The sequence below is a fragment of the Mytilus edulis genome, chromosome 8 (genome assembly GCF_963676685.1).
Source record: "Mytilus edulis chromosome 8, xbMytEdul2.2, whole genome shotgun sequence".
NCBI classification, from domain to species: Eukaryota; Metazoa; Mollusca; class Bivalvia; order Mytilida; family Mytilidae; genus Mytilus; species Mytilus edulis.
This window is the reverse complement of record NC_092351.1, coordinates 40609780-40631545: the sequence shown is the minus strand read 5'-3', so window position 1 is coordinate 40631545 and position 21766 is coordinate 40609780. Positions and strand designations below refer to the sequence as shown.

The 21766-nt window shown below is 30.7% G+C and overlaps 2 protein-coding genes across 5 annotated transcripts in view; one reads left to right on the top strand and one right to left on the bottom strand.

Annotated features, from left to right (window-relative positions):
- The window catches only part of LOC139485569 (neurogenic locus Notch protein-like), an 82960-nt gene that overhangs the window by 27541 nt on the left and 33653 nt on the right, over positions 1-21766 (top strand). For both annotated transcript variants that reach the window (XM_071270151.1, XM_071270152.1), the window contains exons 8-22: positions 174-366; positions 862-963; positions 1692-1799; positions 4484-4585; positions 5896-6003; positions 6877-6978; positions 7695-7802; positions 8246-8347; positions 8774-8881; positions 9324-9425; positions 10508-10615; positions 11464-11565; positions 18826-18933; positions 20939-21040; positions 21377-21484. In XM_071270151.1, the coding sequence (XP_071126252.1) occupies positions 174-366; positions 862-963; positions 1692-1799; positions 4484-4585; positions 5896-6003; positions 6877-6978; positions 7695-7802; positions 8246-8347; positions 8774-8881; positions 9324-9425; positions 10508-10615; positions 11464-11565; positions 18826-18933; positions 20939-21040; positions 21377-21484 (1663 nt within the window). The remainder of the gene's footprint in view (positions 1-173; positions 367-861; positions 964-1691; positions 1800-4483; positions 4586-5895; positions 6004-6876; positions 6979-7694; positions 7803-8245; positions 8348-8773; positions 8882-9323; positions 9426-10507; positions 10616-11463; positions 11566-18825; positions 18934-20938; positions 21041-21376; positions 21485-21766) is intronic.
- LOC139485570 (uncharacterized) lies at positions 12164-17830 on the bottom strand. Of its 3 annotated transcripts, none has more exons than XM_071270154.1 (5): positions 17747-17830; positions 15767-16412; positions 15072-15203; positions 14330-14375; positions 12164-13821 (listed from the first exon to the last, which is right to left on the bottom strand). In XM_071270154.1, exons 1-5 carry the CDS (start codon positions 17758-17760, stop codon positions 13025-13027), a joined length of 1635 nt encoding a protein of 544 aa, XP_071126255.1. In that variant the 5' UTR covers positions 17761-17830; the 3' UTR covers positions 12164-13024. The 3 variants fall into 3 exon arrangements, with proteins under 3 accessions (XP_071126255.1, XP_071126256.1, XP_071126257.1); XM_071270155.1 differs by lacking the exon at positions 17747-17830 and adding an exon at positions 17327-17438; XM_071270156.1 differs by lacking the exon at positions 17747-17830 and adding an exon at positions 17331-17427.

Genomic DNA, 21766 nt, shown 5'->3' with positions numbered 1-21766 from the left:
GCTCTTTTGGGGATAGTTGATTTCATGGTTTTTCCTTAGTCGGCATACCAACAGATAAGATAGAAATGTGTATTTTCTTGAAAATTTCAACTTTGACCCACAAAATCCACAGAATTTAGTATCCCATCAATAATAATGAATCTACAGTATTATAAATAAATATTTATTCACAGGTTGGAAAGTCTATGATGACATTGGATTGTTCTAGTCTGTTAATTTGTAACTATAACAATGGAACAGGATCATTGATAACAACACCAATTAAATTACATTGTCATCAGTATGCATCATGTGGTCTGAAAGGAGGGAAACCTAGCTGTGCCTGTAAACAGGGATACTTTGGTGATGGGGTTAATAGTTGCTACCGTAAGTGTCAATATTTGTTGAATGTATTTGCATTGGAAAGGACATGATTGTAACTGATCAATTGTAACATTTATAATACTGGTCAATGGTCATTATAGCTTTCTAAATTTTTTAAAATATATTTTAATAAATATTTTAATAAATATTTTTTATTGATTAAAAGTTTTGTACTATTTCACATATTAAATGGCAGTTTAAAGTACAGCACAATTTTACTGACCAATTAAATATATTGTGACTTATCTTGAATTTAGTCGTAGTATTTGACTTAACTTTATAAAAGAAGATATGGTATAATTGCCAAATGAGACAACTCTCCATCAGAGACCAAATGACACAGAAATTTGCTTATCTTGATTTTAAGAATTTTTGTCACATTAAATGTTATTTATTACAAAGTTTTTTTAAAGCTAAAATACTTTAAGCACATTTTTGGGCTTTGTCCTAGCTTTTGTGGATTATATTGAAAAATTTATCGTATCTTTTCTGTCACAGCTCTTTGTAATGGTAAAAAATGTTCAGACTTTGCTCACTGTGAAGACAATCGCTGTGTATGTGATCATGGTTACCATGGAAATGCTTATATTGAATGTGAAGGTAAGTCTATTATTATATTCCACTTCAGAAGGACAGACACTTTTAATCAAGATCAAGTTTTCAACCATTCAGTTGATTTTGTTAGTGGTTACTACACAGTTTTAGTGTATTTGATGCCAGAATGTAAGATGCTTTATTGTTATCTATTATTTACAAGTTACAAATTTTCATAGCTTTTTAATTATTTTTCCTTAAGTTAAACATATGCATTATACAAACCAGGTATATTCTGAATTGTACATGTATCATCTTTATATATGCCAATCTTCAGGCAATGTTTAAAGTGAAACTTTACCTTTCTGAAGTCAAGTGCTACTAAAAATAACCCTGATTTTCTGGAAATCTAAAATTTAGTATACTAAGGAAAGCATTACTCCTCAATTTTAATGCAAAATCATGGTCAAGTAAATTTTGACTTAAATGGCCTATATATGTTTATCTTTCACCGAAAGTTTCCTTTCTGCAAATTTGTTTTATGTGATTAGGTAAAGAAAGAACTATTTTTTGTCACGGAAAGGCTACTTTTACATATGTTTCTAATTGAAGTGGGCGAATAGGTGGTCCTAACCTGTAAGGAGGTAATTGTTGGGTTTTCGATGATGAAATACACTATCACCAAAAATCAAAACTTTTAAGCTGTTGTTGAATGAAGAGAGGGAAAAATTGTAAAATAGTACATCTGAATGTAACTTTTAAAAGATTATTTTCAATTAAGTTCTTTTTTACAGTTGCTGGGATATGTTATGGAAAGAAATGCCATCGTAATGCTGTGTGTGTCAATTATAACTGTGTTTGTAAACCTGGATTCATTGGTGATGGATATCATAGTTGTCAGAGTAAGGCATCATGGGCAATAAGCTTGGACAAGAAGCGGGGGTATTTTATGATCCATGTTGTCTGTTATATATACAGTCAAACCTGATTAAACCGGAATATATGCAATCAAAACATAGTTGTTTATACAATATGTCTTTTCAGGATAATCAATTAGCCAGGTGTTTTACGACCGACCGTACTGTAGTGAGCTGTATTATTTATTTAAACACTATAAACGTGTTAATTAAACTAAAAGCATGCCGAATATATATCAGATTAAACTTACATTGTAACTTGAATTTTTTTTTCAAATCGCAGAGTAAGAAATTTACCTCGTGTTTTTGAAATCCAGGGTTCCCTGTTATAAACCTCTATTTAAACAAATGACCCTGATAATGAAGAACACCTGGATGACAACAATCAATGTGCAGTGTACACTGAAAGACAAAATTTCGATTGTGATGAAATTTCAATTGATATTATTCTGGCTTTCACACCAACGTTGAAAATTAATGATCATGGGAGTATAACGAAACTCTCGTCTTACAATCCAACGCAGGTATTGTGGTGCAAATGAAAAACCAAGTGAAAGTGAAATTGACAATTTGGTTACTAGTGCTATCGAGGTCTATTTGATATACAATGATATGAAAAACACTGTTAAGATATTATATTTTTTTTTAAATTCTAGGAAACAACCAGTTTCTAAAATTTTTACAGCTAAGGAATATGAAGATTCAAAACAACAATCATACAAAGTTATAACATTATTGTGTTTTGCATTTTAATTTATCAGTCTATCCATTTTTTTGTAATTTAGGCCTTTTTTTTTTAATTAGTTGGTTTACGGATCCGCCGACCCGATTTTGTTTAAAAGTGAAATAAAATTAAAATTTTGATTTCGTGTTGTTTTTTATTCCGCCGACCCGATTTTTCGAGTGCTGTGAATAAAAAAATCCGAGGCGTTCCAAAACGTTTTGTCTGTGTCAATAAAGCGTTTGTAGTGAACGGCGTATTTTGAAAAGCTTCGAAATGACGCAGACGAATTCAAAAACCCAACGAGGGAGGACCATGGAGTCTGACGGCTTCATCAGAATAATGTGTTTGGGTAAGGTAACATATCTTTGGGGGAACTGTTACCTTGTGAGCTACCACATTTAAATTCTGGCTCAGTGTGTCAGTTTAGCATTTCATTTCTCATTATCATATTCTCATCCTAATTATGCATCTGATTAGCCACTAGACATTAAACAACAATTGACCATCCATCCATCAAATGCAAAGCATATCAAGATAAGAGCTAAACTATTTCTCCTCCTCAACCCCTGTAATGTCATGAATGAACAGCATTTTTTTTTTTTTTTCCTCCAACTAAAATTTTTCAGAACAGTTATACGTGAACAAAAAAAAAATCTAAGATTGCTATTTTATTTTTATTTTTTTTACCTCCTCCGACCCTAACCTTTGACACTAGTTGTCCGTAAACCAACTAATTAAAAAAAAAAGGCCTTACAATCTGACAGAATTTATTTACTTTCGGCTAAAATGGAAACCTGAATAAACCGGCTTACTATCCAAACTGGCCGGTTTATACAGGTTTTACTGTACTTGACTTTTTCCAGTATTGTCTTTAGAAATATATACAGACAAAATTGCAAAGCTTTAGCAACTATAAGTTTATTTTAAAATGTTTGTTAAATTTATCGTGAATTTACATTTCTCAGACTCACTAAAAATTGCAGTTGAATTAAAACATTGACGAAGAAGTTGCCTACTGAGTAACTCAGCCAAGTTTTACTCAAGCAGAATTTCAACCTATGGGTCATTAAGTATCATAATGTTAACAGATTAACTGAATGAAGTTTTCAAGTGCAGTATTAAGACTTAACAGAATGACTAAATATGATGTAAATAAAGTGTAGTATAATAAAACCATATTTTTTTTATGAAGCTTCATATGAAATTGATAATAGATTTCCTGCTCAAGCCTTTGTTTGCTCGTCTCTTCAATACTCTTATCATTTCACTTCTGATGTTGGATGACACTTTCTTGTCTATTATAAACAAGAAAGAATTTTGTTAAACTTTGCACTTAATGTATATCTTTGATGGTCCTGACAAGAAATTAGACTTCCATTGTTATGCTAATGTAAAGCCTGCAAAGCCAATAATAGATTCTAGTTTGCTGAACTTATATATCTGTAAAGAAATACTATGGAGTGGGCAGTGAAATTTATTCATATTCAAACTAAAAGACGGTTCAAAATATCCTTATGCTGACCTCAACCAAATTTATGATTTAAAACCTGTATCTCAAGATAGTTGCCAACATTTTACTTTGTTTGAAACAGCAACTTTAAGGAAACATTTCAATTGTCTGTGAGAAATCATCAGTAGCTGAAATAAATTTCTTCAAACATATCTTTAAAATTGTAATCAATTAAATGTCAGGCTTTATGTAAGGCAAATAGATCTAGATATAAAATGTTGTGTTTCATATAAATCACATATCGGTCCACTCTATGCATTAACCTTGAGAATAAATTGGCCTTGAATATATCCATGTATAAATGAATTACATGTAAGGTCAGACTCCAACATTTTTAAAATGGTAATACACAGCTGTAGATGAAACCAATTAATCACTTTTGAATAGGTAACTGGAATGTGTAGAATATTAATTTCTCGCTTTATATAATTTCAGAATTATGTAATGGACATAGCTGTGTTAAGTATGCCTTCTGTGATGGACATGAATGTAAATGTAGAAATGGTTTCCATGGTGATGGATATTCAAAATGTGACAGTAAGCATATATAAGTGATAGATATCTTGTAAATTTTGGTCACAAATTACCATGAATTTAAAAATCCAACTAAATATATTTGTTTAAATTTAGAAAAATTCATATTGAATGTGAATTAATAGATTAAAACTGCATATATGAAGGTATTAATTTTATATTTGTTCTGATTTCAGGCTAAGCATCAAATTATGGGCGATATCTTTTTGGGCCAAAAAGTAACTCATTTGCGCCACAGCTTAATTGCGCCAATACTTCTTTTGCGCCACCTAATTTTCAAAACTATAGGTATCATTTGCGCCATTAAAATAATCATCTAATTGCGCTAACTTTATTTCTTTTTGTAATATTCTGTGAAATTCTGCTTGATTTTTAGGTCGAGCCTGATGCAGTTTTCTTCTCTCGATATACATTGACTGACACACATATTTTAAATCTTTCTTTTCTAAATTTTCTTCTACAATTTTGAAGAGCTCTGAATTCATTAATTTTGAAGGTCGCTCTGACAACAAGTTGGTTGCTTTTCTTTCGCACGCAGTTCTTAAAATTTGACGTTCTAATTCTGGACATTTGTTTCGTGAATATGATCTAATTCTACATTCAAAATAATTGTATATAATTCATCTGTGAATAACATAGCACAACACGACTTAACTGTACAGCTCCACCTTATTTCTCCAGTTTTCTTTACAAATGCCTGATGGAATTTGTGCTCTTCAACAATGATGACCGGTGTTCCTCTATCAGACTCTATTTTCTTGAATGGTTTATTAGACATCTTGACTAGTGAAAAAATATTCTATTACTAAACAATTTATTTTTTGGTGAGTTTTCTTAAATTTGATGAGAATTTAGTTAAATCGTAAGTGGAAAGGTTAATTATCGTACATGTATGATTATAGGTAAAAAATATTTACAGTTAAATGTGGCGCAATTTCATTTCATTTATTGGCGCAATTATTACCATCAAAATAAAATAGAGTGGCGCAATTAATACCTTTTCAAAACTGCAATTGACGCAATTTAATTCTGCCCCGAATTATAGTCATACTTTTGGACTTTTGTGTTTTCAATTTGCAATCCAATATATTCAAACAGTAAATATAAGGGTTTTATTATATAATTTATTTTGAAATGTCTATTTGAGTATATACCAATGGCAAAAATTAGAATTAGAAAAAAACCAAGGAAAAATAGATCAATTGTAAAAATTATTTTAACCCTTGTTTGATTTTTTTTATTGCAGGACATCTTTAAATAAATCCTATTTTGATATCTACCATTTAATCCATGGTTAATTTGTTTTATTTCAGAGATACAGACCTGTGGTGGAAGACTTTGTGCTAAGCAGGCCCATTGTATAAATGATCAGTGTATGTGTAAATCTGGTTACTATGGACAGGGGGCAACAGAATGTACAGGTATGTGTTAACCTGGCTAAAGTGGATAAAGCTCTTAACCCTTTCCTCCATGGAATTTATTTTTACATACTTGATTTGCATAGAATTTTTTCAAAAAAAAAAAAAGGTTTAAAGTAATATTGCATTGCAAAAAATGAATATTTCATCAATGAATTTTCAGTCAGATATTCTCATGAATATCCTTTTTACATAAGATACAATTTTTATAAAGTCAGAAAAAGTTTTTTTCGTAGCCAGACATTTCATCTGAGTCACGGCACAGGCATCAAAAGGCGTCATTATGGAGGTCAAATATGGGGTCACCATTGAGAACAATTGTGTAATACCAGGAGAGTTATTACCTTTATCAATAAATGTATTAATGAAATTGAGAAAGGAAATGGGGAATGTGTCAAAGCAACAACAACCCGACCATAGAGCAGACAACAGCTGAAGGCCACCAATGGGTCTTCAATGTAGCGAGAATTCCCGCACCTGAAGATGTCCTTCAGCTGGCCCCTGAAATATGTATACTAGTACAGTGATAATGGACGTCATACTAAACTCCGAATTATACACAAGAAACTAAAATTAAAAATCATACAAGACTTACAAAGGCCAGAGGCTCCTGACTTGGGACAGGCGCAGAATTGCAGCGGGGTTAAACATGTTTATGAGATCTCAACCCTCCCCCTATACCTCTAGCCAATGTAGAAAAGTAAATGCATAACACTAAGCTTACTAGAAAGATGATAAGTACAACTGTTGCATTTGTGTGATTTATGCATAACATTGCCTTACAAAACTATGTGTAAAATATTCTGAAAAATCTTTAGTGTACAATTGCCTCCTTTTCTTTGAAGTTAATCCAAATACTTCTCTTAATTATTTCAGAATTATGCGGTGGAAAAAGATGTGTTGGTAATGCTGTTTGTATCCATGGCAGCTGTTTATGCAAAGAAGGTTACCATGGAAATGGTTATTTTAATTGTGAAAGTAAGTTTTTAATGCAATGCATTTTATCAAAATAATGAAAATTTCCTTACATGGCTAAAGGAAGGTGTGGTATGAGTATCAATTAGACAACTCTCCATCCAAGTCACAATTTATAATAGTAAACAAATATAGGTCAAGGTATGGTCTTCAACATGGAGCCTAGGTTGGCTATATATTTTAGAACAAAATTTTATTATATTTTTTCCTAAAATTCCTTAAATGAAGGCTTAAAGAACTGATAAAATATTTTTTTTATGCCAAAAGCTTTTTAATGACTGTTGAAGCTATGCTGGTAAAAGAAAGATGTTGTAGCTATTTGCTAAGAAATATCTTGTGTTTATATTATTTCTATCTGACTCGGTTTTATGTAAAATAAGCTGAAAAATATCCATGAACTGATTTCTGTACACAATGTTTTAATCATAAAGTGTCTATTGGGCATATCTCAAAAACATAATTCCAATTATTAAATGTTATAATATGAAAAAATAAGAATTGGTATGCTTGGCAATGAGACAAATTTCCACCAGAAACCAAATGACATACAAGTTAAATATATATAGTGCTACAAAAGTATCACAAGGTATTTTAACTTGGTAAAAAAAGATATGTCATTAACATTTGGTACAGCATGTCAATAATAATTGACATTCATGTTTAAAATCTTATCCGAATTATATGAAATAAAATGATGTGAACACTGACTTTGTTTACAGTTGATGGGCAGTGTAATGGACACAGCTGTGCAGCTAATGCATATTGTCGGAATGGAAAATGTCAGTGTAGACCTGGTTACTATGGAGATCCATACATTGTGTGTAGACGTAAGTTGAAAAAGTTTTATCTAAGACTTCTCTGTTTGGAATCGAAATAAAAGTACCGTAAACCAACTATATTTTGCTGGCAATTTATGTTCTTGATTTTTCAGAGAAGATAGATAATGTGAATAAAAATTGTTTCGAATAAATAAAACTTGGATCTCTCCTTTTTCAACTAAATTTAATAAATTTGGAAATCACAAAATGGGCTTGAAAGGGCAAAACTCAAAATACAGGAGATATAATAAATGTTCAGTATAATATGCGAAAAGATGATGACTTTTCTTAAATATTACACTCAGTTGTATTATTTGACCTTGATACTATATTTATAAAGCATGACATTTAAAAGTTTTAAGAAATAGTTTTATTATTTGATATATTTTGCTTTGTTGTAATAATTTCATGTAAGAATGACAAGTTAACTATCAATTTTATTTTCCCCTTAGCTCTGTGTAATGGAAAGAAATGTACAAAGAATGCTATCTGTGACCAAAGAAAGTGTACATGTAAATATGGTTACCATGGCAACCCATTAGTTAAATGTGAAAGTAAGTATAACAATTAATGGCCATAGTGCAACCCAATTGTAATGGAAAAAAAAATTGAAATGGTTTTAAATTAAATCAGCTTAGATGCATGTAACCTTCATGAACTTCTTCATGTACATGTATGTTTTGTTTTAAAACAATATTTTGTTTTGTTTGGATGTCATTCATTATATTTTGACAATCTCCAATTCAATAATAAAATTTACAGTAATCAGATGTCCTGCATATTTGGTGAATATTTCACTTTTATTAAACCATTTAATATTATTTCTACTGGCAGATTCAGAAATGAGTCAATATGTTTTTAGATTAAAAAATCATTTTTGATATTATTTGAGAGGGGAGATAACTTTACTTATCTTTTAATTAAATTAGGAGTTTTAGGTATGTTCACTTTAACATTAAAGTTATTTTTTTTATTTGTAGCTGTGGATGTATGTAATGGTAAACACTGTGCACCTAAAGCCATCTGTATGAACTACCAGTGTACATGTAAACCTGGTTACTTTGGAGATGGATATGTCAAATGTGATTGTAAGTTTTGGCTACTTCTTAACCATTGTTCTTGTTGGCCTTGGTTCTGAGGAGTAGCTTTAATTATGTTATATGGGAACATAAGTAAATTTTGTTCAGTTGATTGTTTGCTTATTATGTGTATATAAACATTGCTTGTTGTTATTTTCCATACACTTTTTAATAATCAGCTAAAGCTTTTAAATCTGTACTTATATATGTTTATATCAATTTTATATCAAATGAAATGGACAATTGCTCATGCTGAGAAAAAACCTCAAAAACCTCAAAAACCTGTCCAAAAGTTTTAAACAGTAAAAATAACAAAAACGTGGATAAATTTATCACTGAATGTAATATTTCAAATGACCCAACATTAATACCTTACACTTTAAAAATTGTTTAAATAGTAGTCATGGTAGTTTAAGATCTAGAATGAATTGTTTTTTTTAAATCTTTTCAGCTCTATGTAATGGTAGGAAGTGTGAAGAGAATGCTTACTGCTTTAAAGACACATGCCAGTGTAATGATGGATTCCATGGGAATGGGTACATAAAATGTGAAAGTAAGCTTTATCATCTCTCTTTTTGAATATTGTTTTACAAACAAAATAACCTAAAATATTAATTTACATGAACAAATGCCAAATTGAATACCATCTGTCAACTGTTATATATAATAGCAAACTGTAGAATGGAATATAGTTTACTATGAGGATACACATCAAACCAACTATATCTAGGGATGGACTTCTGTCCTTTTGTAAAAATCAAGGTACTGACTTATTTCACAGAAAATAATATATTGCTAACAATAATAATGGTAAAATTTCCTCAGACCTGAAGTTGGAGGTCTTTTCGGTCATCAGAATGTCAAAAAAAACCAACAAACTCACAACTGAACTGGGATATAGCAAATAAAAGTCATTACAACCAATCCTTAAACATGTAATTTATTTGTGTTATTTAAGGATGTCTGCTGGTCATGTTTTTGAATTCTTGTCATATTTTCGATTTTCTCAGGTTTTATCCATACAAATGTATTAAAATATTTTTTACACGAGACCCCACTTTTGTCTTCATAAATCTGTTCAATAGATCATTGATGACCATTTGAATTTTTGTCATGAAATCCTTGTTATTTTTTCTTGGTTTAAAGGGTAAAAAACAATTCCAATGTTAACAAATAGTAAAGTCTGAAGAAAACCCTTTTCCCGCCATTTTCTAAATGTCTCGTATTTTGAAAACTACACACGAGACTATCGATTTTATTACTTCATTTTTTTTAAATATCAAAGTTGTTTTCATTTTAAGCAATCACATGAAATCCTTGTTATTTTAAATTAGAGCAGCAGACATCCACTGAAAACTATTATAATCACATTAATTAATTGGTAAATATTTAACATCATGCATAGGATCAAATTTGTTTTTAATATTTTCTTCTTTCCACTATGTTTGTTTGGACCGTGCCGGATTTGGTAGTATTACATCTTTCAAAGTCTATCTGAATCATTTTGCAAAGAATTCCCCTTAAACTTGCAACTTTACATTTGTTAATTTACTTTTTTCCCCGTCTTATTTTACTTTTGAAATAATATTAGTGGAAGATGAATGTCTTTATAAAACTGCAATTATAATTTTTCAGCTAAAGATTTATGTGGAGGAAAACAGTGTGCACCTAATGCCAAGTGTATTAATTACCACTGTGTATGTAAGGATGGCTATGTAGGAAGTGGTTATATAGAATGTGAAGGTTTGTATGCTGTCTTATTTCACCCACACAAATTAGAAATGTTGATAAACGAAAAATGATTTCTATATGACTTGCTGTAATTTGGAAGCCTATGGTAACTTTGGTGTTGTTTTAATTTCATCATAGTGACATAGGAGGTACTGTTTTATTTGGCTGATCTTATGTTCATCCATTTCGTCAACAACCATTGAATATATTTATATGTAAGTGACAAACATGATTGCAGTTACACTATTTTAAAAGACCATTATATCAGAAAGGTAGCAATCACTCTTTTTTGCATTGATTTTGTAAGTTGCCATGTCTTAGACAACTTTGTGAACTGTACAGTGTAACTTGCCTAATCCCACACACTGGGGGGCCAGAAAAAAATGTTGGATTAAGCAGGGTGTCGGAATACTCAGGTTTTTTGTGCAAGGACAGGCATATTTTGGAACCATGCAAATGTGTCTGTAAAAGCAGGATGTTGGAATACCCAGGTATCGGATTAGGCAGGTTACACTGTAATATACACAAGCAGGGATTACTTTTCAGTTGTGTAGTCAGAAAGCTAATTGCAAGGTTCTGTTTTTGTAAAATACTATATTATATATACAAAGATATAAGAAAATGTGGTATGAGTGCCAATGAGACAACTCTCTCTAACCAAGTCACAATTTGTAAAAGTAAACCATTATAAAACAACTGTCAGAGTACGGTCTTCAACACAGACGCATGCAGGTGCATATTCAGACAGGGGCACACCAAATGTTATTTCTGGGTAAAAGACCTAGTTTTATAAGGTGAATATCCTGAAGGGGACATTAATACAATAGTTAATTTTATCACATTTTCTTTTGGTCTTCTAGAACTCTGTAACAACAGAAAATGTGCTAAGTATGCTGTGTGTGTACATGGGCAATGTCAGTGCAGAGATGGTTTCCATGGTAACCCATTGACAAGGTGTACACGTAAGTATAGTCTGCAAATTTCAATTTGTCATCAAGGATTTAAAAAAGGAGCTCACACAGACCTCCATAATTTCATTAAAAATTTTTATTTTCTCAAAACAAAATAGACATATTTAAATTATCCATGCATCCTATTTCCCATGGACAAACATACAGAAATTAAGCACAGAAGTAAAAGCTTGGTTCATTAAATATGACATCACATTGTATGTTGCTCTCTGTGAGAGAAATGAATTAATCTAAAGAACATCTCTTTGAATTTTTTGTTTTATTAATGGTTTTCTCATTGGCGTAAATCTCTTGCTTACTAAGTATGAGATCATTCGTGAGTTCAAAGTTGATGAATTTCTGCTTAATTGGATCCCTCCCTTTTCTGAATAAACTATTGTCATTAACAGTAGGAGATCTAAATATGACCAAACCTTATTCATTTAATAAAACAAAGCCAAGCCTTTTAGATGCCTTTAAATTGTAAGAAAATTGCCATGTTCATCTACAAATGGAAATTATGGATAAAAGTTATAATTTCCCAAAACAGATCCTTTGAAATACAACACAATATTATTTTTGCACAAATCTTGTTGAAATCACAATTACATGCACTGGTATATATTTATTATTCTTTTTTATACATTTATATTAAATAAAAATACAGATACTTGAAAAATTTTCCATGATAAATGATTTTTTTTATTTTCCATTAAATTTTATCATATAATTAAACCTGTTGGTTCAGATGTGTTAAATTTTAATTAAAGTAGTTCGGTTTGAACTTTTCAATGGCTGATTGTGAAGTACTATTTAAAGAATGTAATCCTTTTGGACATAGTGCCACTAATACCTGTAGTTCCATTATTGTTGTTTAAAAGAATTTTTATATAATCAAAAGTTGATAAGAATATTATACAGATAAGCAGATTATTGGTAAAATATTAGTAACATATCTTAAAATTCCTAGAAGTATATTTTTTCAGCGTAAACAATATCTTTCTATATTGAAGCTAATATCATCTTTAATAATACATGTAGCTAAATTTTTTTGTCTCTTGAATTTCATTTTTCTCCAGAAAGTATAATAAAAAAAACAATGTTGCTAAAATGCTACATATTCTAATTGTATATTAATTGAAAAATTACTCCTTTTCTCTATTAAAGAATTTGGATTTTTGAGAAAGGAACAAATAATCAAAATATAGAATTTGAAAGTGTTCATGGTTGACTGAACAATTGAAAAATGGTGCATATCAAAACAGCATGAACAGTTCTAATATTTTGAAATCATTTGTTTTATTGTACATGTTGTACCCTTTTTCTAAGGAGCTAAATATAACTTCTTAAAAATAAATCTTATATATAATGTCTTATAATCTAGAATGTATAGCAAAAGTTTCTTTACAATAAGTTGAAGAATACAAAGCAAAAAGAAAGTTATCACAACAAAAATAAAGGAACAAAGAATTTACATCTGGTTGAAAATGTGCACAAATCCAGTAGGTTCATTAAAGGTTATAAGTTTCTTTTGTTTTTGATTGTATCTTGGATCATTTAGACCTTTCAGTGATGTCAGTTCCTCTGTGGTAACAGTCGTATACCACTCTCCATCAGATGACACATGTTGTATTGTTCCATCACGACAGGATACATACAGACTTCCATCTTGTAGTGTAAATACACTTGTAGCAGACGATTGTAAAGAAGTCGTGAATATTTCATGACCTGCTGTTGTGTAACAGTTCAGAATATTTTCGTTTGTAGTTTCATTGTAGAATATTCTGTCGCCACAAGCATGTACGGTGACGGGTTGACACTCTATTGGAAGTTTCTGTGGAGTTTTCCCCGTGTCGGGATCAGTAGTCCATAGACCTTGATCTCCTCCAATGAGAAGTTTGTTCTCTATTGTTGTGACTGAACTCATATGATGCATGTCAGGTACCGTTATCGTTCTCAACAATTGCCTCGCATTTATATCATAAGTATAAACTACGAGTGGCATTTCCATGAATATAACTGCCACTGTGGAGTCATTGACGGCTGTTATTTTCACGGGTTGTCCCAAGCATTGTATTATCTCTGGGTGTGATCCATCTGCATTACAAATCAGTAGTTTCTTAGTATTCCACAAGCAGATGACAAGTTTTCCATCATCCATGATCACAGCATCAGATATATCGTCTGTTTGTTCATCATTGAGTATTTGTGTCAGGTCAAGTTCACTATGTGCACAGAATATATCTTGTCCTAGTTGATACTGTTTTCCTATTTAAAATAAAGAATTGCTGTGAAATTAAGATCCCTTAAATTAGTGCACTATCAATCATTTTAGCAGATCTGAAGTAAACAATTAAGAACAATTTTTATGACATGCATTCAAAAGTAGGAGGCTTTTTGTTTTCTGGTCTGTGTGTTTAACCTGTACACTAATGTTTTTGGTGAATGAAGTTGTTGTCACTAAGAAAACTTTTTTATGATGATGTGAATTTTTTTTAACTATGTACCAAATTAAAACAATTTTCCCCAGGTTTCAAGCTTCACTGAACATGGAAATATGACCACGAAAGTGTGGACATGTCATATGAAAACATATTCTTGTTTGGGGTTGATCTTAGTTGCTTCAATTTTCAATTGGACTCAGAATTGTTATAAGTCTCCACTTGAAGGAATCGAAAGGAGGAAAACTATTTTACCCAGAAAATCACCATAAAATCTGTGTCGTCAAGACCATCATATCAGAACTTGGCATATATTCCCATCTAATCATACTTACTTAAAGAACTATCTGTGTGAGACTGACATCTAACACCTCCAAGTGCCTGAAATTATCATAAAATATTTAAAGCTAAAAGTGTCTGTTTGAAAATAAGACATATATTGGTAGCAAAAGTAAAACAAGAATATACACATACATGTTACTGCTTAAAAGTGCTCAAAGGAGACAAAGGAGTTGCACTCTTTTTATCTCTTCCCAAGGGAAGATTTTTTCCAGTTAACATTTTCATGTATTGTGTATTATTTTAGAATCTGACATAAGAAAATCATCAACTGATCTTTGAGGAATATTGAGTTGAAACATTCCAGTTAGTTGATTCTCTTTAACTGACGATGCCTATTACTTTATGTAGCAATACAATTTTTTTTTGTTATTCCAGTATTGACATATCTTGATGGTTAAAGAACATGAAGAATAACAGAATTTGCTACATTTTTTTTGGCCTTTGTACATGTTGTAGTGGTTAATATTTAAATTGGTATAGTCTAAATCCCTTTGTCTTTATGCATACATTTTGTTTTTTCAAGGTCTTGCAAAAAATCCACTTATTAATAAATTGGTCCTAGAGCTAAAAGTTGAACTTGGATTGAACTTTGTTCTGTGTTTTTAAAGCCTCATGTCATGCACCTTTTAGATGAAGACAACAATAGAATTATTATAGAAGCTCTTGTCTTAGTCAATTTGAGAATAAATTTTATATTTTTGGAAAAATTTAAAAGAACTATAAGTAATTTAGTACCTTATTTGGCTCATTTGTAGCAGATGTAGTAGATCTCAATCTTGTGTCCATTGAGACTATCAGATTTCTTAATTCAAGCAATGTTGAACACAAATCTTGAATAGGACATCTCTCTGGTTCTCTGTTGTCAACCTAATAAAATATCAAGTCAAATGATTTGAATGTGCATGAGGTACAATGTTTTAACTTTTTATTCATCTAGTTGATTAGTACTGTCAAACTATTAGAGTAAGATAAATGACAATAAAGAATCAGCTACAAACATACTTAGTTTTCTCGTTTGAATTGTTTTACATTGTCTTATCGGGGCCTTTTATAGCTCACTATGCGGTATGGGCTTTGCTCATTGTTGAAGGCCGTACGGTGACCTACAGTTGTTAATGTCTGTGTCATTTTGGTCTTTTGTGGATAGTTGTCTCATTGGCAATCATACCACATCTTCTTTTTTATACTTGTTGCATGGTTTGTTACAGGTATTCTCTTTAGAGCCTTTATGGTCATAACTTGATAATCTTCAACATAAACCTGTCAAATTTGCTTGTGTGTGACCCACTGAGTGACAAAAGGCAATTTTAAATGTGACCAATAGAAGGTACCCTGTTGGTGCCCCTCACTCATTGATCAGGACCATGTATTTTGTGTGTCTTAATTTTTATTGTAGGTTAGTATGGTCTGTATTGCTGTCAAATACTAACCTCATTAGGTTTGATAATACCCAGTAAAATCTTGCAGTATCTCACTCTAAGACGGTCATCCAAGGGTCTCTCCTCTATCTGAATCAGTTCATCTTGTTTACTGGGGTCAAGTCGTAGAACATCATCCTGTAAATCATCCCACAAAGTATCAAACTCTTCCTTATCCATGGAGCCACATGTATTATGACATAAATAATCACTTTTAAATTGTCTGAGCGAACTGATGGCATTCTCATCCTTTCCGAGAGCAAAACAGTTCAACAAGATTAGGCCAGCCAATGAATAGTCTAGTTCTTCTAATTCAACAGAATTAGCCGTGTATTGACAATGACAGCTGTGATTACTACCTATGTCTTTTTTTGGGGTGTAAAGAAGGTCCCACTCGTCATAGACCAGAGGAAGTTCATCGTGGTTTGAACAGCTTTTTTTGTCGACACAGCACCATACATTTCTATGTCGTAGATGGAATAAGATGTGCATTACTGAGTCACTGTTGAGGAAAGCCTGGAACGTAGGAAAGCCTCGTTTTTTGTACTCTTTCTCCAGTCGCTGTTGGAACATAGGTGTGACTATCTCTAATATTACTGATCCAACAATAAAGTAGCGTCGTTTATCTTCTCGATCCATTTTGTATATATAAATAATTCTGAAATACATGAATGATCATGAATAGTAAATATAAGCCTTATTAATATATGTCCATTCTGAAGACTTGCTTATGGAGACTTACTGTTTATGAGCTGATTTTAAAGTTCAGAGAGAATAAAATCTCTGTTACAATTTTGGAGAGCTTACAATTTAATTTCTTCTTCCTCCTAAATATTGACTTGGAATATACTTTTGTTCTTTGTTTTCCAAAATCAAAAGTGTATTAACATGAAAGGAGTAAATTTTTAGGGTATAATGAAAATGATGAAGATACATGTAGAGTAAATGATAGTACAAAGTTATCAGTGCAGCCAACTGTAATAATTTAGTCAGAAAAAACATTAATTTGAAAATGATTTTGTATATAGCATTCGTATTTGACAGGAATAATTACAAATAATAATATTACATTTATATGTTAGTAGAATTATTCTAAGTTCCCATTTCAAGTTGTATTGCTATTCAAACCATTTTTGTCCACAATAATTTGGATCAGCCTTTGTACATTTCTTCCCAAATTAGTTTTTAACTTAGAAAAAAAACAGGGTACAATAAGACAAAACAGAGATTCAAAGTTTAAATGGATACAACAATTTGCTTATTTGATTTAAGATTAAAGTGAAAGTAAAAAAATGGTGGCCAGCTTCCACCTATTTAATAATTGATGGAAACATTGTTTTCAAGCCTTGTTTACAAATGGATACAGGACAAAAATGTCTATTATTGTTTGAATTGCAACTTCATGTTCTGACTTTTGAAATGAAAAATGAAAGTAGTAAAATTCTTACATTGAAATTTTGAAAATGAAAGTTAATTTGAAATTTTGCCTGGAATAGTTAAATAAGGAAGACAAACTACTGATTCTTACAAGAAATGATATTAAGTTATGAATTTTTCAGATGTTCTTCTTACCTACTGTAATTATGCTAGTATGAACAAATTTCGACTTTTCCAGATAAAATTGATGACTAAGTATTTGGGAGTTCCCTACAAAACTGGGAAGTTTTTGTTCTATTTAAAGAAAGTCACATGATTATCTGGAAATTGATAAAATAAGGAAGATATATTACTAGGCACAATGTTACATGACATTATCAAATATAATAAAATTATAAAACTAAAATGATATGAATATGTACAAACCTTTTGTAAATAAAACAGAATAGAAGTTAAAATTCAAACAATTCAATATAAAAAATAATAATATCCCAGATTATACAATTATCTGCTACAACTTTAAATTAAACAACATGACAAGTTATTAGACTTTTTAAGAGCTGTCACATATAAATGAACAGTTTAGTATAAGCAAATGCAATTTATTCCACTTACTTGTTGGTTTGCATATAGTATTTTAAATTAGATAAGATATGTTCAGATTTCTAAGGGGAATCACATTGACTATTTATGAACAGTAAAATTGGAAATTACCTATGCTATTTTTAGTAACAAAAATGTTATGTGTTCAATTACCCCATATGAAGATATGAACTGATTTGAATAGGATTTCTGCACATACTAAACATTAAATCCACATTATTAAAAAAAATATGCATGTGAGTTATTGTGTAAATAAAAAATATTTCTAATGACAAAACTTTAATTAGATGAAAATGTATTTTTATCTCCCAAAACATGCAAAATCAAAAGTAGCCTGAGGAATATATAAGTTAACCTCCTTCAATGTGTATTTTTTATGCGCCCTTTTCAGGTACAACAAAAGACTGACAAAAAATGTCCATGTCACAATATAATCTATATAGGAAAGTTTATGATCCACCCATCCAATCTTCCTATGACTCTCACATGTCTCATATAAAGAAGAAATTGATATTCATTGATTATTTGTTGTATTATTTCCATATATTTTGGTGAGAGGTTGTTGGACCATTGCTTTTGAAAAGAGTTTTTATAAACCAGGAAACATACTGTTTCACCAAATTTAATGAAATGACAAAAAAAAAAAATCATATTTGATCTCAAATTTTTTATAATAATATTTTTCCAAGACCAATTCGCAATTTGTATTTTGACAAATTCATATTAATTTTCTTTTAAAATTCAGATAAAGATTTAAACAAGTATTGATTTGTCCATACAGTTTTGTGAAAACTGACATTTGTAGCAATTTTTGTTTGGCCTCGATGAAGTATCAAAAGTGAGACTTTCAGTGGGGCATTGCCAACAATGTATTAGATTGTGATTAGGTAGGTTAATTTTGGTATGCAGATGTATTAGCATTGGCAAAACTTATATTTGTTGAGATCTCTCCCCCTTCCTACTTCAGTTATTCATCAGCAGAGAGATGTCAAATATTTGTATAAGCTTATTAACAAAGGATACTGATAGTAATTTAATTTTTTTTATATTTTCATGGGATATAATGTGTATTTAAATACTTTACATTTTAGCTATTGAATATTGTGATGGTCGACAGTGTGCATTAAACGCAAAGTGTAATAACTTCCAGTGTGTATGTGATTATGGTTACTATGGCAATGGATATTATGTGTGTACACGTAAGTATTGTCTTAGGCCAGGATTTTTTAATTTATTGGTTTACGAATCCACCGACCCGATTTTGCCGATTTGCAGAATAAAAATAAAATTGACTTTTCATGCGTTTTTATACACGCCGACCCCCAAAAAAAACATTATATCTAGAAAATAAATAAAATAACCCTTTTTATGAAATGAAATGCATTAAACACTAACGGAATTGATAACACTTTCTGTTGTGAAAACTGAAAATTTCAATTTACCTATCTAAAAATAGACAAATCAATAATAACTGACCTTGAAATGTCGTTTATGCAAAATATTTTGCGAACGAAACCTGGGTTCAAAACCCATCACACATTAAGTTCGTTTCCTGTATTTGTCATCATTCTGTAAGAGATAAAAAAATGGAAAATGAACTTGTCGAACTGTGGAAGACGTGAAGTTGAAGAACTTAATTAAAATAAATCGGTTGGAATTTCCTTCAGAATTGTGTCATTGATAATTAAAAAAAAATCGTCCATTTAGATAAGAAACGGGAATGCATGACTACTGATGAACCCGATATCCTCGTTTTTTCCAGTGGACGAGTCTATTACGTTTTTGTGTACCACATGTCATGTGTGTTGAAACTTTTTTTCGAAAGAAGTTTTGCATTTTTTTCTTAATCAGTTTTCCTTTTTTGAAGATCATTAATCACCAAGTTTCCTGAAATTTGTGTAAGGCTACGTTTATGAAATGACGATTTAATTTTGCTTTGTCCATGGACACAACCCCCCCCCTTTTTTTCACAGAAAAAGTAATAGACGATGGCATGCGATGTTTATGGCACCTGACCAATAATATTTCATCGAACTAGTATATACGAAAGGATGATAAAAGAGCAAATCAAACATATTGTTAGAAAGTTAAAAAAAATTTTTTGCATATTTTTCTGTCTTGAGAGATATTTTTTTTCTTTTTGTTTTCCGACCGACCGACCGACCGAACTTTTTCATGGGGAAAATCCGTAAACCAACAAATTAAAAAACCCTGGCCTTATAGCATTTTCCTTGCAAATATTTGTGAAAAATTTCAAATATAAAAAAATGTGATATGATTGCCAATGAGACAACTCATCACAAGAGACCAAATGACACAGAAATTAACATCTATAGATCACTGTATGGCATTCAACAATGAGCAAAGCCCAAACTACATAGTCAGCTATAAAAGGCCTCAAAATCACAAATGTAAAACAATTCAAACGAGAAAGCCAAAGGCCTAATCAGTGTACAAAAAAATGAACGAAAAACAAATATTAAACTTAGCAACAAACGACAACCACTGAATTACGAGGCTCCTGATGCTACAAGATCATGTATTTAGTTAGTTAGGAAAGTAAGAAGTTATAGTTTTAGATTTTTGAGGCTTAAAGGTTCCAATTATTGAAATGTTTGGTGCCAATTCTATCATCTACTCCATTTGCGATAGATAGTTTTCCATTGATACAATTTGAACAAAAGTTACCTCCCTTTTGTTGCTGTGTAAGAGGTCTAAGTGCACACATTCTTTCATCGACGTCTGGACTTCTTTATATTTAGCCTTGCTTGATTTATCACTACAGTTTAATGAGGATCTTTTATCAATCTTGTTTCAAATTAAATTTATATTAGTAAAATAGGAAAATCAACCTTTCCCCCTTCATATGGTGGCCATGGGAAATAACTCACTCAAGATGTGTCATATAAAACATGTTAAAACCTATCTTTACTGATGACATCAAAAGCAATTATAGAAAAAAAATATCTTCAGAAAGATACAAACCAAAACTCCGGTCATTTAAAGAAGGAGTAAACTATAACTTTTGTTGATATAGTTTATAGATGAATGATTATCATAAGAAAATTAAATGAATGTACAATTCAGTATAAAAGCAATAATAATAAAGAAAAAACCCAACTATTTCATAGTTTCAAATTGTAAAAGTCTGTTTAATGTTATAATAATCTAATAGGTATGAAAGAATTTTATTTTTGTTATTAGCTTTATGCAACAATGTACGATGTGTGGAATATTCAGAATGTCAGAATGGCCAGTGTATGTGTAAAGAGGGTTACCATGGAGATGGAACAAAAAAATGTGAAGGTTAGAAATATAAACATAAACAAAATGACTTATCATATAGATATAAATGTCTGATCACAGATGTCAGTTTTTTGTGAATGTAGTTTTAAGTTTCAAAAAGCTACAAATGATCTGTTTAGATTTTTCATACGTTAGCAAATTTGATGCTGAAATGCAATTTATTAATGAAACGTCATTAAAATGAAGTCAAAACAACAGAATAATTTTATCTTATATTTAACATCTTTTTTACAATAATAGAAAATATTTTTAAAGATTCATATCATTTTTAATTGAGAATGGAGGTAATTTCTAAAGCTTTGATTATTTTACGACTCTTGTATTATTTTCTTACAGTCTTGTCATTGTGTGGAGGTAAAAAATGTACAACTAATGCTGCTTGTATAGACTACCAGTGTCAATGCTTACATGGTTACCTTGGCAATGGTTACAATCAATGTCAAAGTAAGTATTTAAAAACAAGAATAAAGTGTATAGCATGATTATTTAAAATTGAAATTGAAGTCAAAATCAAACCCTTTTAAAATATTTTTTGTCCAGTTTGTATATGCCATGATAGTGAAAAAATATAGCATATGGTTTAATTAGGTTTGCTGAGGATGTGATCTTTCTAGTTCTTTGTTGTTTTTTGTATTTGAGAAGGGGGGGGGGGCTTTTTTGTTAAAAATAAAACCATGAATATTAAATATCCTTATTTGTATTTTTCAAGTTAAGAATGTTTGATAT

Excerpts from the sequence above, each read along its gene's own strand:
- LOC139485570 (XM_071270154.1), bottom strand. Across the intron at positions 15,204-15,766 it reads GTATTATCAAACCTAATGAG|GTTGACAACAGAGAACCAGA; the intron begins GTTAGTATTTGA and ends ATATTTTATTAG. Across the intron at positions 13,822-14,329 it reads TCACACAGATAGTTCTTTAA|GAAAACAGTATCAACTAGGA; the intron begins GTAAGTATGATT and ends TATTTTAAATAG.